The 14,762-nt window shown below is 31.1% G+C and overlaps 1 protein-coding gene across 2 annotated transcripts; it reads left to right on the top strand.

The window, feature by feature from the left end:
• The first annotated feature begins 922 nt into the window (after positions 1–922).
• Positions 923–13,128, top strand: LOC142614092 (uncharacterized). Of its 2 annotated transcripts, none has more exons than XM_075786637.1 (9): positions 923–1,585; positions 3,697–3,846; positions 3,954–4,121; positions 4,541–4,636; positions 7,652–7,708; positions 9,249–9,365; positions 9,652–9,906; positions 10,536–11,059; positions 12,497–13,128. In XM_075786637.1, the coding sequence occupies exons 1-9, from the start codon at positions 1,039–1,041 to the stop codon at positions 13,106–13,108; spliced, it is 2,526 nt and encodes an 841-aa protein (XP_075642752.1). In that variant the 5' UTR covers positions 923–1,038; the 3' UTR covers positions 13,109–13,128. The 2 variants fall into 2 exon arrangements, with proteins under 2 accessions (XP_075642752.1, XP_075642751.1); XM_075786636.1 differs by having other exon boundaries at positions 10,533–11,059.
• The last annotated feature ends 1,634 nt before the right edge of the window (positions 13,129–14,762 follow it).

Raw genomic sequence — 14,762 nt, 5'->3', positions numbered from 1 at the left:
TGATTTACCGACTTGTCAACTTGCATTGGAGTGGAGGTTGATTTTTTTTTTTCCCCTCATTTTTATATTAATCTGGATTTACAAAGCATATGCTTTTTTTTTGGGAGGGGGGGGGGGGGGGGTTGTGAAATAAATAAATAAAAACCCTTGAAGCTTTAATAAAAGTATGTTAGGCTGGAAAGTGAAAAGTCCAACCATGACCTAGTAGACATCTTTAAGGAAAATTCTATACTCTTTACCAGTTTTAACCACTTGATGAGTTATGACCAAAGTTGTGTACAATTATATGATCTTAGCATTTTCATTGCAATAAACATCAATAACAAATAATTCAAGGATTCCTTGTCATACATAAAGTGAAGCAATTGTGACTCTAAAGTACTTCTATTCTATGGTGCAAAACCTTTATGAGAAGAACAATGGTGTACCATTTATCGCTTTGTATACAGATGTGATGTGAAAATCACAATGGTGTACCTTTTGTTTGTTTTGTTTTTGGCTTTTCTTTGGACTCACATGGATCCACTACTCACAACTTACCATATAAGCAAGTTGTAACAAAGTCGTGGTCCTAATATTTTCTCTTTCTTTGTGTTTCTATCAATTTTAGGTGTGTTATTTGTCTTTTCTTGTTGGAAAAAAAAAATTGCCAAGTTCTCTAGAGAACTTGGCCATTTTTTTTTCTGGTCAATCACAAAAAGTAAATAGTCCTCAACATTAAAAAAAGAAAAAAAGAAAAAAAAAAAAAGAAAGAGTAAATAGTCCTCCTTTACTTTGGAGATTTATTAAAGTCCCTGGTTATTCTCAACATTAAATAACCACTACTCCTTAAATATGGATTAGGATTCTCTTTCTCTCTCGTCCCTTATCTTTTTATATATAGCTTGACAAAATATACACATTTACAGTATTGCGAGGTACACAATCCTATTGTTTTCTTGATTTTCATATCTAATATTTTTCGTGATTGGTCTAAGTAGTAACAAAGAAATTGAAGCCGAAAAAACTGTTCCTAGTGGTAACCAAAAAAAGGAAGATATGCAGGAGGAACTGGATGAGGAGCTTGCCCTTAATTTGTACAGGAATACCATGACGGGTAATTGGGAGAGCATTGTTGAGATGTATAAGCTACACACATTCGCAGCCATTTCGGCCAGGATCAACTCGTCAAGGGACACGGCATTGCATGTAGCTGTCTCAATTGCACCAGAAAATATTGTTATAGAACTCATACGTGTAATTTCCCACATTTCGGGGCCCGTTTTACTGATAAAAAACGATGAAGGGAATACCCCTTTGCACGTGGCCGCATCAACGGGGAGATTGAAGATATGCATCCTTCTTGCTACCCTAGCTAGTGGGTTTTCAGAGATTCGAGATTTGGAGCATAAAGATTTATTTCGTAACAAAGTCGGTGAGACTCCTCTCTTCTTAGCTGCTTTTCATGGTTACAAACCAATCTTCCTTTACCTGCATATGGCACTCCTGGAAGCCACCGACACCGACCTTAAGTCAGTCGATCCTGGCTATAGAAGAAATGATGGTGAGACTGCCCTTCACTGTGCCATCAAGTGGGAGTATTTCGGTGAGCATTTTCTGCTTAACTTTTTCTCGCTTCACCTATTGAATAAAACATGAATTAATGTTCTACTTTATATAGTAGAAATTTATAATGTATTCCGATAATGTAAAATTAGTTGAAGGAATCGAATTTTCATGACATAAAGTTAAAAAAGAAATTGCTACGAGAACTACTACTTATACTAAACTATTTTTATTATTAACATATTATATGCTTGTATTGTTATTAGGTAACAGTGGAGGTTGTAGGAATTTTTTTTAGAGTAATCACTTATAAAAAATTAAATTATACAAAATCTAATAAAAAAATAATTTGGACATATGTCACTACCATTTCTTTCTACTAAGAAAAATAATGTTATGGCTATAGCATTATTCTTATTTTTGTTGTGAAATGCATTTTTGTTGTTGATGTAACATTACTCTTATTTTTGTTGGTTTAATTTTTATTGTTGTTATTTAATTTTAATTTTAATTTTTGGTTTTTTAAAGAGGTTAAGGATTATACTTGGGGGGCCAGAATTATTTATGAAGTAATGCTACGCTCATAACATTTTCATAACAAATCTTAAGTAACCAGCTGTTATATATTGATGGGTAGAAAATTGATGTTAGTATAAATATCAAATTAGAATTAATAACATCTTACCACAATATCATCTCTCAAGTTAGAAGCTCCAATTTGCAATGAAATTATTGTGAAAATATTGTGGATGCAAACATTACTTTTTTTTTGTTGAAACCAAATTCTTATGATTCTCAAGTCAATGTGTTTAATATTATTATTATTAGAGTGGTTAAAATAGGTTACTTTAGTATATAATTTTTTTAATTTCAAGTATATATAAATTTTTAGCAAGTTAAGGTGGTCTTGTGACTACCCTAAAATATATGTGGAGCCGCCACTACTATTAAGGAAGGATACTTTTTGCTACATACAAGGTTATGTGATACTAAAAAAACTTATACTTGAATTAATAATACATAAGGTTTTTTATTTTTATTTTTTTATACAAGATAAAATTTTTACTCTAACCTAATCTAAAATGTATATGTGTGTAAAGCTCTCTTCTGGAGATTTGAACCCCGGCTCTTGTCCCCCACGTCCCATAAGCATTTATACTTATAGAGTGACCACTGCACTAAGGGTGCGCGGTGATAATAATACATAAGTTATCAATTAAGAACAATGAGTCAATGAGTTACTGTTCTTCGTAGGACCAAAAGAAATTAATTATATTTATATTCCTCTCTCTCTCTCTCTCTCTCTCTCTCTCTCTCTCTCTCTCTCTCTCTCTCTCTCTCTCTCTCTCTCTCTCTCTCTCTCTCTCTCTCTCTCTCTCTCTCTCTCTCTGTGTGTGTGTCATTGTCTCTGCCACTACTTCTCCCACCAATCTTAGTCATTGCAACAGAGAACGAGAACGTCATCGTCGGCCTCGCCAAAGAAGCCTTGCTCCACACCTCTTCGCCACAAGCTTTGAGCGCACCAAGGGCTCCATCAAACCAACACTCTATCTCCATCCAAATCGCCTCGATCTGTCTCTCTGTGATTCTTGATCTCTCTCAAGTCCAAGCCCCTCTCGCCCACCTTGTAGTTGTTGTGATTGTGTGTTAGTTAAATTGTAGTAATGTTGCAGAACATTTACAAATAGAGAAATAAAAATGGTCGAAAATGAAGAGTTGAAGCTTGGATTGTTGATTTGTGAAATTATTTGAGCACAGTGTATCGATCTCTTAATATATATACACATATTTATTAATCGTTAAATAAAAAGAACTTCCTCAAAAAAAATAATCCTTATTTTTCTTTTGTAAATTTTTTACATTAAAAACAAAACAAAAATTTTCCATATTTTTTCAATTAAAATTGACACATAATTTTTTTTTTATATAGAAAACTTCGAAAAATGAAATAGAGAAAAAATAAAATATGTAAGACCGATCATGGTAAGGTCCAATCATTAAATTCATAAAATGGTTCATTGTGAATGTAAGAAGAGAAATCATCATATTTATATAATCTGAAAATACTTAAGAATTTTCCAAAAAAAGAAAAAATCAATTACATTAAAACTGCATTACTCACTAAGTTTAATTATTAATTATGGTTGACAGATGTGGCATATGAAATACTTTTGAAGGAACCCAATCTTGCATATGCTGTGAACGAGGTAGGAATCACCCCTTTGCATCTCCTAGCAAGTAAGCCTTCGGTCTTCAAAAGTGGTTCCCACATCGGATGGTGGAAGAACATCATTTATCATTGTAAGTATGACTCAACCTTCTAGCTAACTGCATATCATCTCTCTTACATTTTGGAGATCAGAGTACGTTGTGTTGTAGCTACAACATCCTTTGTTGTTGTGTGAAAGGTATATTTGTTGAAGAGCTGGAGCACGAAACTGTTGATAAAAGATTGATTGATTCTGCCTTTAAAGAATTGGATGAATCTTCCATAGACGATATTACTCACAAATTCCCAAAGAATTACCACATATGCATCCAGTTTTATCAAGTGCTGCAGACTTTGGCTCAATTCGGTATATAAAGTGGATCTTTTTTCTTTGCATTAATTAAAGTTATTGCAAAACCTGTGACAGAACATGAAAATCAGGGCAACTCAAGCTAGGGGAAACATGAATTTTTCTAGGATCATTTAGGAATCATAAGGTTTTCCAGATTCATGCAGTTGTTTTTTCCTTTCATTGATTTTGAGGTCTCTCATTAATCATGTAAAAAAAAAATTTATTTCAAAAATTACTTTTGATTTTCTAGCTTTAATAAAAAAATGCATTAACTTTCTAAAAAAATAATAATAATAACTAAAAAATGCATTAACAGAATGATTAGAACTTCAACATATACGGCAGAACCCAAAAACCAACGAAAAACAGTGTTGATTTATTTATTTATTTCTCTTCTTTCCTTTAAGGTCTGTAATTTTGCTTTCCTTTTCTAGTGATTGGAGGAACAAATATTAGGCATTGCAAATGCCGAAATGCTGATGTGGAGAGTCCCAACCAACCGCACGTTACTGGCCAATCAAAACAAAGAGGTGAGAAATGCATAGTTTTTTTTTTTTTTTAATAATTCGATAGTAACGATAGGTTATAGGAATTTGAACTTTGAACGTTTTTATTTAGAAATACTAAAAAATATTAATTAAGTTACAAAATTCTTAGCAAAAATACATAATTTTTTATGTATTATATTTTTGAAGAATTAGCAGAAATGCTTAGTATTAAAAGTTCATTTGAGTTGAAAATATTAGAATAATCCCACACCAATTAGGTTTTGGATTTAATATGGTTAGTTGGTCCAGCCATCTATTAAAGTTTTGAGTTGAATGGTTTACTCAATAAATTATCAATTATCTTAAAATTTTCTTTCTCCAAAAAAAAAAATTATCTTAAAATTTTAAACTGTTAGAAAATTATGAATTTTATCATTTAACTATAATTCCAACATTCTCCTTCACGTGTAGGCCTAAACTTCTCCTTAATAAGTGGATCTCATATGTGGGATTTTTTTTTTTTTTTAAATGGGAGGTAGCTTAAAAATAATAATTAAACTCAGAATCTCTTGCTATGATATTGAAATAAATTGTCAATTGTCCTAAAACTTAAGTTATTAGGAAATAATAAACTTAATTATTTAACCATAACTCTAACATTACTAGCCTTCAAATACTGTTAATGCTAATCTATTAAATATTGCTAAAACTTATATTTGTCATTATCCTTAACTAGTATGTAACTCATGCTTACGCATGGGAATGATAAATTATAATGGTGCTATTGACGTTAGTTTGAGTTATTAAACATATAGGGCATAGTTTGACCAGGACATTTGGAGGTACTAAAATAATTTTTCCTTGCAATTTTAATGATATTAGTTACGCTAAATTTCTCATTACATCATTATTACGTATATAATTTTGAAAATTACTATTGGATACTACATATACGATATCAATTTACAATTATTGTTTGTGAAATTCTACTAAATATAATATAAAATAAAATAATAAATTGGCTAAATAGTATCTCATAAATTAAATAGGTATAGATATATGAGATCGTTTAGCTCAATTAGAGTTTGTTACGTTTAACGTCTTCACATACAAAATATCTTATTAGAAATAGTATAAAAAATATGCTCATTAGTTCAAAAAAAAATAGCAGCAAAAATCTAGACAATTTAATTTGTATGGAAAGCTAAGAAAAGAAAAATTCAATTTCGATTCTAATTGAATTTTCTCTAAACTTTGGTTTATATATATTACCTAATTAATAATAAACCGTACATAATCATGGTATATTACTTAAATGACTCATAAATTTGAATTGTTTTTAGTTATACAAAAAAAAGTTCTTAAATATAAAATCATTCAAACTCTCTCTTCCTCTAATTTTATATATAGAGTTTAATATATGATTAAGTTTTTTATGGTTATTTATATTGGATTCCTTATTTTCTACACTAAATTAATTTATGTGGCACAAAAATTTAAAAACTTAAATTAGATGGGACACTTGATGCAAAATTAGACTTTTATTGAAATCCAATTTTCACATTGAATTAACTCACTTGACACAAAAATTTAAAAACTTATATTAGATGGAACATGTGGGGTAAAATTAGACTCTAATTGAATTCCAATTTGAAATCTAATTGAATTTTCTTTCAATTTTGCCTATTAATACACACACAAACACACACACACACACACACAAATTAGTGTGTAATCTTATACATATACATGGGTACAATTAAAAGCAATCATAATTACATGGTTCAAATTACACATTTTTTTGAGAAGAGATTTAAATTAAACATGGTATTAACTTACATATTTTTAAATCATACACTTCTTAAATATGTAATAGTTTCTCATTATATATATATATATATTTATATATTTAGAATTTAATTAGATTTAGACTCTTCGGATTTTGTATCAATAATTCACTTATTACAATATATTAAACAATTATATGGACATGTAGCCCAATTTAGAATCTAATTGGATTTGGATTATTCGATTTTTACACTCAGTAATTTACTTGACACAAAAATTAAAAATTAGATAAAACATGTGGCGTAAAATTGACAATTTAATTGAATTTTATTTGAGTTTTGACTTGTAATATATACATAAATTATTGTCATTATTAAATGTCAATGAAAAGTGGTTCTACTAAATAAACCTTGTTATTTGCGCATTAAAATTAATTAATTTTGTTTTGTACAAATTCCCAAGCTCCAACTGATACTCCGGAACATGGTATGCCTCTCTCTCTCTCTCTCTCTCAATTAAAATTTTGTGCTAATATAATGTTATTTACCATTTCATATGTGAGCTCATCTTTTATGCATAATTTAAAATACAAAACTTGAAATTGTATTTTTTTATAAATGAGATGATAAATGATGAGATTAATAGTTTCTGATCATTTTGAAATTTTACAAGTATAGAGTGTATAAGAAAAAAAATGTAATATAATAGTGAATTTGTCAAAATTCTCATACAATAAAAAATGCTAAATTAGAAATTACATCCTCTAATTTTGCCAAAAATTCAATTCTAGTCTCCAACTTCACTTTCATTCAATTTAATCCTTTTAAGTTTCAAATTCATTCAATTCAATCATGCCAATCTCATTAGTATCCATTAATATGAACTGTTAGAGTGATCCAAAATTACGTAATTTTGTTCTTTAAGATTTTTTTTTCTACCATAAAATCACTGGAAACATTTTTTTGTTATTATTTTTTATTTTAAAAACAGAAATAAGCAATTAAAAATACAATAAATTGATTAAGAGAATGTGTTGTGTGTTGTGTGTAATATAACTTGCCGCACCCTCTCTTAAAAGTTACCGTGGCTTTTAAGTGGACTTGTGGTGTGCCTTTATGTTAGAACTTATTTCCCTCTCCCTTATGTGTGTGTGTGTGTTTGTTTCTCAAAAAATAAAAAATAAATAAATAAATAAATTGAGTACCCAGTATCCACCCCCAAATTATCCTGCTGGACCACTTCTATAACGGAGTTACTTTTCTTTTCTAGATGCAAATGAAGAGAATCCCAGTGAAACGGACACTACTGGCCAATCGACAAAGGAAGGTAAGAAATGCATATAGTAAAAAGTGAGTTGATTTTATTTTTATAAAAAAATTCTATAGTTACAATGCAGAATGAGTGATTTAAATATTGGATGTTTCAATTGGAAACAAATAATAGATGCTTTCTCAAAAAAAAGAAAAAAAAAAAAAAAGGAAACAAATAATAGATAACATTTGAGCTACAAGTCTACAATGGTTTTTATGCATGAGTTAAATTTGTTATAAAAAAAAATCTCAGATAAGTTGGGTTTGAGATTTAGTATGGTTTTATTTAGCATTTGTATTAGCTCTTGCAAAAAAATTTGTATATTTTAGCATAAGAACCTTTTTTTTTTTACACAACTAATTCTAATAATTATTCATATCTGATTATCTATTTTACATTATATTTCGTTAAAATATTATTTTTTATCAATTTATATTACTCTCTCAAATCATCTCTCTTTGAGTTAATGAGTAAAGAAATATTGAAAATAAATTTGCATGTGAATACTAATTGTCTTTTTTTTTTACTGATAATTGTAGCAACAATCTAAATTTACACAAGTTTAAAGCATTCACATCAGCTAATACATCCTGACTGTTTTAGTATATATAAGAACCTACTTTTTTATTTTACATACTCCCTTTTCAATAAACCCGATATAAGATTATTATTTTATACTACATTTCATTAAAATATTAATTTTTCTGATTTTTTTTAAAAAAATTTATTATCTTTTTTCATATACAACAATCATTATTCACTATTTTCCTTCAATTTTGAGATACATAAAGAAATAATAAAAAACTAAATGCAAAATAAATAGTGTCTATAAATTTACATAATTATTGTAGCATTCATGTATTTTTACACATCTTTGCATGATCAGAGGTAAGCGGATTTTGGGTTTGATTGGCTAAAGCATAGTCATTTTTTTTATATTATATAAGCACTAATGTTTTTTTTTTTTTTTTTGAGAAACTATATAAGCACTAATGTGAGTGCTCTTAGGTAGATTGATGTGAGTAATTTTTGGAATTGGATGTGAAAAATTTACCCCCCTATACTATTGTGAGTGCTCTAAGTTGCTCATGTACATCTACTGAAACTTTAGGTCAATGTTAGGAACCCTATGTATATAAATAATAATTGTCGTAATATTGCATTTAGTTAGTTAAAATTTTAAGTATGTTAATCACATTTAATATATGTTGGAATTATTAATGCATATGGGAAGTAATAAAACCATTAAGATAAGGTCATGTGAGCCAATAGAATAGTTTTATAATTCTATAAATACCTATTTATAATCATATTTTACAAACCAATTGATTGTTTAGTGTATTTCTCTACATAGGATGAGTATATCAAATTAAGTTAATTTTTCTATACTTCTCATCCATCCCCCGTTACAAAAAAACTAGGTTCTAATAGTCGAAGGCTATAATGGCCTTACAGTACTACCGATTATTGTCATTGTTGAAGCCCAATGAAAGTAGTTTACCTAATTAAACCTTTTTATTTGCACATTATAATATATTATTTTTGTTTGGTACAGAATTTAATGCTGGGAGGGAAGTTCATCGATTTCTTCGGAGACATTATGAAGACTGTTATAACATTTTCCGTCTTTTGTACACAATATTCATCAGGATTATTCTGGGCTTTGGATATGGTTTGCCTCTATATTAGACTTTCACCCAACTTTTTAACACCCCCACCCCTCATGCTAACACGCGCGCATAATATGTTAACATTTACAAATTTTGAACTTTCTAATATAAAATAGAATTTTTTTTAAATACTTATTTAAGAAGCCATAATTATTTATTTATCTTATCAACGTGGTTTCAACCTCGTTCATTATCATGTAAATTTGTTAGCTTTTTAAGTACTTATCGGTGCATTAATTAATATATTTTCTTTTTTGTAATTATCTTATATTGATTATGACAATCCAGAGGGTATACGAAGTATAAAACGAAAGCATGTATATTCGGTTCAAATCATGAAAATTCTGATCAAACATACACACAACGATGCTAATAAGTTTAGCTTAACAAGTGGGGCGAACCCTGGGAAAACACATGATATTAGGGAGGTACCACCATCACCAACAGACAGTGACAATACCACAGCCACAGGTGGCAAAACTGAACCACAAGATGGAAATAAGATAAACGAAACTGCTCAAGAAGAGAAAACGAATGAAAGAGGTGATTCACTATTCTCCCATATGGTAGATTTATGGATTTATATATATATATATATATATATATATATATATATATGGACTTGGATTATGAAGAACAAATTTTTTCTCCAAACTAGTTTAGAGAGAAATTCCTCAAACTTTTTATATATTTTTATATTGGGTATAAATTTTGAAAATCTAACCGTTAAATTGCATATTCTTATTACATCCTCCATGCTTGTAAATTTTTAAGAAGATCAAAAATCAATTGCTATGCTTTCGAACAAGTATAAAAATTTCAAGTTTTTGTAATATACAATTGTGTATAAAAAATAAGTTTATTGATCGAATAGCAAATAACATCCTATTTGAATGAAACTTGATATGCATGTTAAGAACATAAGAAACATGAAATTTAATGGTTAGATTTTCAAAATTCATATCTAAAAAAGAGATATATAAGAAGTTTGAAGCGTTTCTCTTCAAACTAATTTAGAGTGAAACTTTGTTCAATTATGAAGGTACATCATCAGCTATGTATCCAATTTGAGTTATATAAGTGATTATGAGAAATTTCAATTGTAATTAATCCCTTTTTTTATAAGTATATATATGTGGCAAACATTTGAATATGTACTCTATTATTAGCAGGAGAGGGGGAAACGACTAAAATGGCAAAGGCAGAGACACCCTTACTTATTTTACTGCTTGGAAAAGGGGAAACGCCTGAAACAAAAAAGATAGAGACACCCATATTGGTTGCGGCAAGAAATGGTCTCACAGAAATGGTCGAGCAAATACTTCAAAAGTTTCCACCAATGGCCATTGATGACAAGAGTAAAAAAATGTCTACAATGACAAAGATAGAGTCAACCATATTGCTTGCAGCAAGAAATGGTATCACAGAAATGGTTGAGCACATACTCAAAAAGTTTCCAGTGGCCATTAATGAACAGAGTGAAGGTAAAAATATTGTACTTTTGGCCGCGAAGAACAGGCAAACACATGTATTACTGCTACTGCTCAAGCAAGATTTTGTGAAACGTAAATTAATTCATGAAGGGGATAAAAATGACAACAATGCGTTGCATCTAGCAGCTGAGATGGGAAAGCAAAAGCCTTGGCTAATTCCTGGTGCTGCGTTGCAAATGCAGTGGGAAATCAAGTGGTATGAGGTATGAACTCAAACCAATTTTGACCTCCAATTTTATTGAACAAATTAGCAAAGAGATTTTGACCACAAATGCACGAAATCACACAATGTAGTTATAGCACATCGTAGCAAATGTCACCATCTTACCAGCAGTGCCAGAGGAAGGGGCACATGAAGGCCTTGGCTTTTAAAAATTCTCTCCTCCCTCTTAGAATTTTTTTTTTCAAAATTTTTCCCTTAAATAATAACTGTACCACATTTATGATATATTTAGCTTTGAGTCTCCCTAAAAAATATATTATGACTCCCCCATTACCTACATTTATGATATAAAACTTTCACCGTTGAATATAAAATCAAAAAAATATTCTCATATATCTAATTTTAATTGAGTTTAAATTTATAATAATTCCCTACTAAACCTTCTATTTTTACACACATTCATTAGAATCCTGACATGACTTATTTTCTTTTAAAGGTAGAACATATAGTTTTATATACAAACACAATTATATAATTAAATGGATCTTAATAACTACCATTAGGGGTAGTTATTAATAACTTTTCTCTTTTCTTCGTATTTGTGTTAAAAATACTTAGTATTCTAAAAAAAAATCATTAGGGGTATACAAAGGTCAGATTAGATCGGGTTGAGGGGATTTTTTGACTCAACCTACTAAGGTGGGTTAAAAAATATTCAACCCAACCTAACTCATCATAGGGGTTCAACCCAACCCAATCCACATGGATCAGGTTGAACCCATGGGTTGGACTTTTTTTATTTATTACTATTATTATTAAATTGACCAAAATATATATATCTCACCTGCCACCTGAGTTGATAAATAAAATATACATGAACTAGTATTCCAATTCACTTATAAACGAAATATATTCAATTAAGTTGATAAACAAAACATACATAAACTAGTATTCTAAGTCAATTATAAACAAATAGGAGTGGAGTAGGAGAGTAGGAGTGGGAGGTGGTGGCAGAGAGAGAAAAAAAATTGTTAGGGTTTGCGAGATAATTAGGTTTTATATAAGAAGAGCTAAATAGGGGAAAAATTAAATAAAAAATAATAATTATATAATATATTTATAAATATATATAATTTAAATTTTAAATATATTGGTAGGTCGAGTCGGGTTAGGTGGGTTTGTGATTGTTATGACCTGAACCTAATCCGACCCACTATTAAAAAAAGTTTCATATTCCTATCCAACCTACCAACCCCTAAAAGCCGACCCAACCCAGCAAGTTGGGTTGAGTTGGGTCGGTTTTGGCAAGTTGATGGGTTGGCTGCACACCCTTTACTACCATAACTGTCAATTTCTATATTTAAGAAAAAATAAAATTAGGAGAGAACATCATATTTTATAAAATTTTCTTGTGTGCATTAATTTCATGACTTGGTGACTAATATATATATATATATATATATATATATGCATGCAGTTTGTAAAAGACAACATGCCTCCACACTTCTGCTATCAAGTCAATAAAGAGAACAAAACCCCAGAAGAAATCTTCAACGAAACACACAAGGAATTAGTAAAAAGTGGAGGCGAGTGGCTAAACAAAACCTCTGAGTCCTGCTCAGTTGTAGCTGCTCTCATTGCAACCGTTGCCTTTGCCTCGTCAACCACTATCCCAGGTAGCTTCGATGAAAAAAAGGGGACACCAAACCTTGAAAGCCACTTGATGCTCACCATCTTCGCCATCTCCTCACTCGTTGCTCTTTGCTTCTCCATCACTGCTTTGTTCTCATTTCTTGCCATCCTCACTTCTCGATATGAACAGAAGGATTTTCGTAGAGACTTGCCAAAGAAACTTCTACTTGGCTTAACTTCTCTCCTTGTATCCATTACATCAATGTTGATTTCTTTTTGTGCTGGACATTACTTTATGCTTAAGAATAAATTGAAAGACAAGGCCTTTCCGGTATATACAGCATCATGTCTGCCGATAGTCTTCTTTGCCATACAACAGTTACCGCTCTACATTGATATTGTATGGGCTATTTTCAAGAAGGTGCCCCGATCAAGCAATAAGGTTGTTTCTCTTTAGGGGTTTCTTATACATTATAGAAACTTGTTATTTTTGAATATTTGTACTTCTTCTATCAATCGAGATTGATGGTGTGCTTAAGGATTGAAATAAGTATCTTAAATTACTATGGAATGCATTGTTTTGCTATTTTAAATTAATTTGGGATACGATGTGTGTTCTTTTTTTGGGCTTATGAGTTCACTAATGGAATAATTTTAGTTTCTCAAAAAAAAAAATTTAATTGAATAGTTTCAGTATTTTATGTTGAATCTCTCTCTCTCTCTCTCTCTCTCTCTCTCTCTCCTTAAGCAATTATTTAGTATTTTGATGGTATAGTGAATCAATCTCCCTCATAATCTTATAAAGCCTATGATGAGTTGTGTGTCAACGGTATCCACCTCCATTGTGGTGAATGGGGGAGCGCTAGATCAGATTTTGTCATTGAGGGGCCTTAGACAATGTGACCCCCTTTCCCTATATATCTTCATCCTCTGTATGGACTTCCTTGGCAAACTCATTGAAGAAAAATGTACTGCAAAAAGCTGGCAGTTGGTAAGGGCACCAGAAGTGGTCTAGCTTTTTCGCATTTTTTCTTTGCGGATGACTTGGTTCTTTTTGCCAAAGCTGATTATGAGAATTGTATTGTAATAAGGGAGGTGTTAGATCTTTTCTGTAATATATCGGGACAATCTGTTAGTGGCGCCAAGTCTAGGGTCTATTTCTCCCTGAATGTTGACAGGAATAGTAAGGAAGAGTTATGTGATATATTGGGTTTCCAATCCACGCCTAATCTAGGAAAATACCTTGGTATCCCCACCAAACATCCGAGGTCCTCTTTGCAAGACTTCAATTTTGTGCTAGAGTGAGTTAAGCAAAAGTTGGCTAGTTAAAAGGCGAATCTTTTGTCTTTGGCGGGTAGATCAGTCCTAGTTAAGCATGTTTCATCCACCATACCTAATAATGTTATGCAGGGTGCTCATCTACCCAACAAAATCATAAAAGGCATTGATCGAGTCAATAGAAACTTCCTATGGGGCTCAACAGACTGGGTGAAGAAAATGCATTGGGTTGGATGGGGCAAAGTCACCAAACCGAAGGAAGAGGGGGGGATTAGGAATCCAATCAGCTAGGGGTAGGAATTTGGCCCTTCTAACAAAGTTAAATTGGAGATTCCAAACAGAAGGGGAGTCATTATGGGCAAAAGTTCTAAAAGGAAATATTGCAACACTCAGAGATTGAGCTCTAGAAATCGGGATAAGCTTCCGTGCTCGAGGGTTTAGACAGCAATGAAAAAGGGGACTGAGATCTTTCAAAAGGGGGTAAGGTGGACATCTGGAAGAGACAGTAATCTTAACTTTTGGTTTGATAACTAGTCTAATCTTGGAGCATTAAGGCATATCATTCAAGGCCCCATCTCTAGTGAGCTTGCAAACCTAAAGGTAAAAGATGTTGTGTCCACTAACGGGTGGGATTGGTCTATTACTTCCTTTGATTTTCTTGATTCAGTTAAGTAGGAACTTCAAGCCATTCCGTTTGCCATGGCATCCCGTGGAGAGGACAAGTTGACTTGGAAGGAGTCGGATCATGGTATTTTTAATCTCATATCAGCTTATAAGATAGCCACTTATGAAGGAAATGCTAGTTCCTTTCGAGGTAAGTGGATTTGGATGCT

This window comes from Castanea sativa, chromosome 10 (genome assembly GCF_040712315.1).
Source record: "Castanea sativa cultivar Marrone di Chiusa Pesio chromosome 10, ASM4071231v1".
Classification (NCBI taxonomy): domain Eukaryota; kingdom Viridiplantae; phylum Streptophyta; class Magnoliopsida; order Fagales; family Fagaceae; genus Castanea; species Castanea sativa.
This window is presented reverse-complemented; position numbering and strand designations above follow the sequence as displayed.

Coding starts and splice junctions, on each gene's coding strand:
- LOC142614092 (XM_075786636.1), top strand. CDS start 1,039: ATGCAGGAGGAACTGGATGAGGAGCTTGCCCTTAATTTGTACAGGAAT. Junction 4,122..4,540: donor GCAGACTTTGGCTCAATTCG/GTATATAAAGTG, acceptor TTCCTTTTCTAG/TGATTGGAGGAACAAATATT. Junction 9,366..9,651: donor TATTCTGGGCTTTGGATATG/GTTTGCCTCTAT, acceptor ATGACAATCCAG/AGGGTATACGAAGTATAAAA.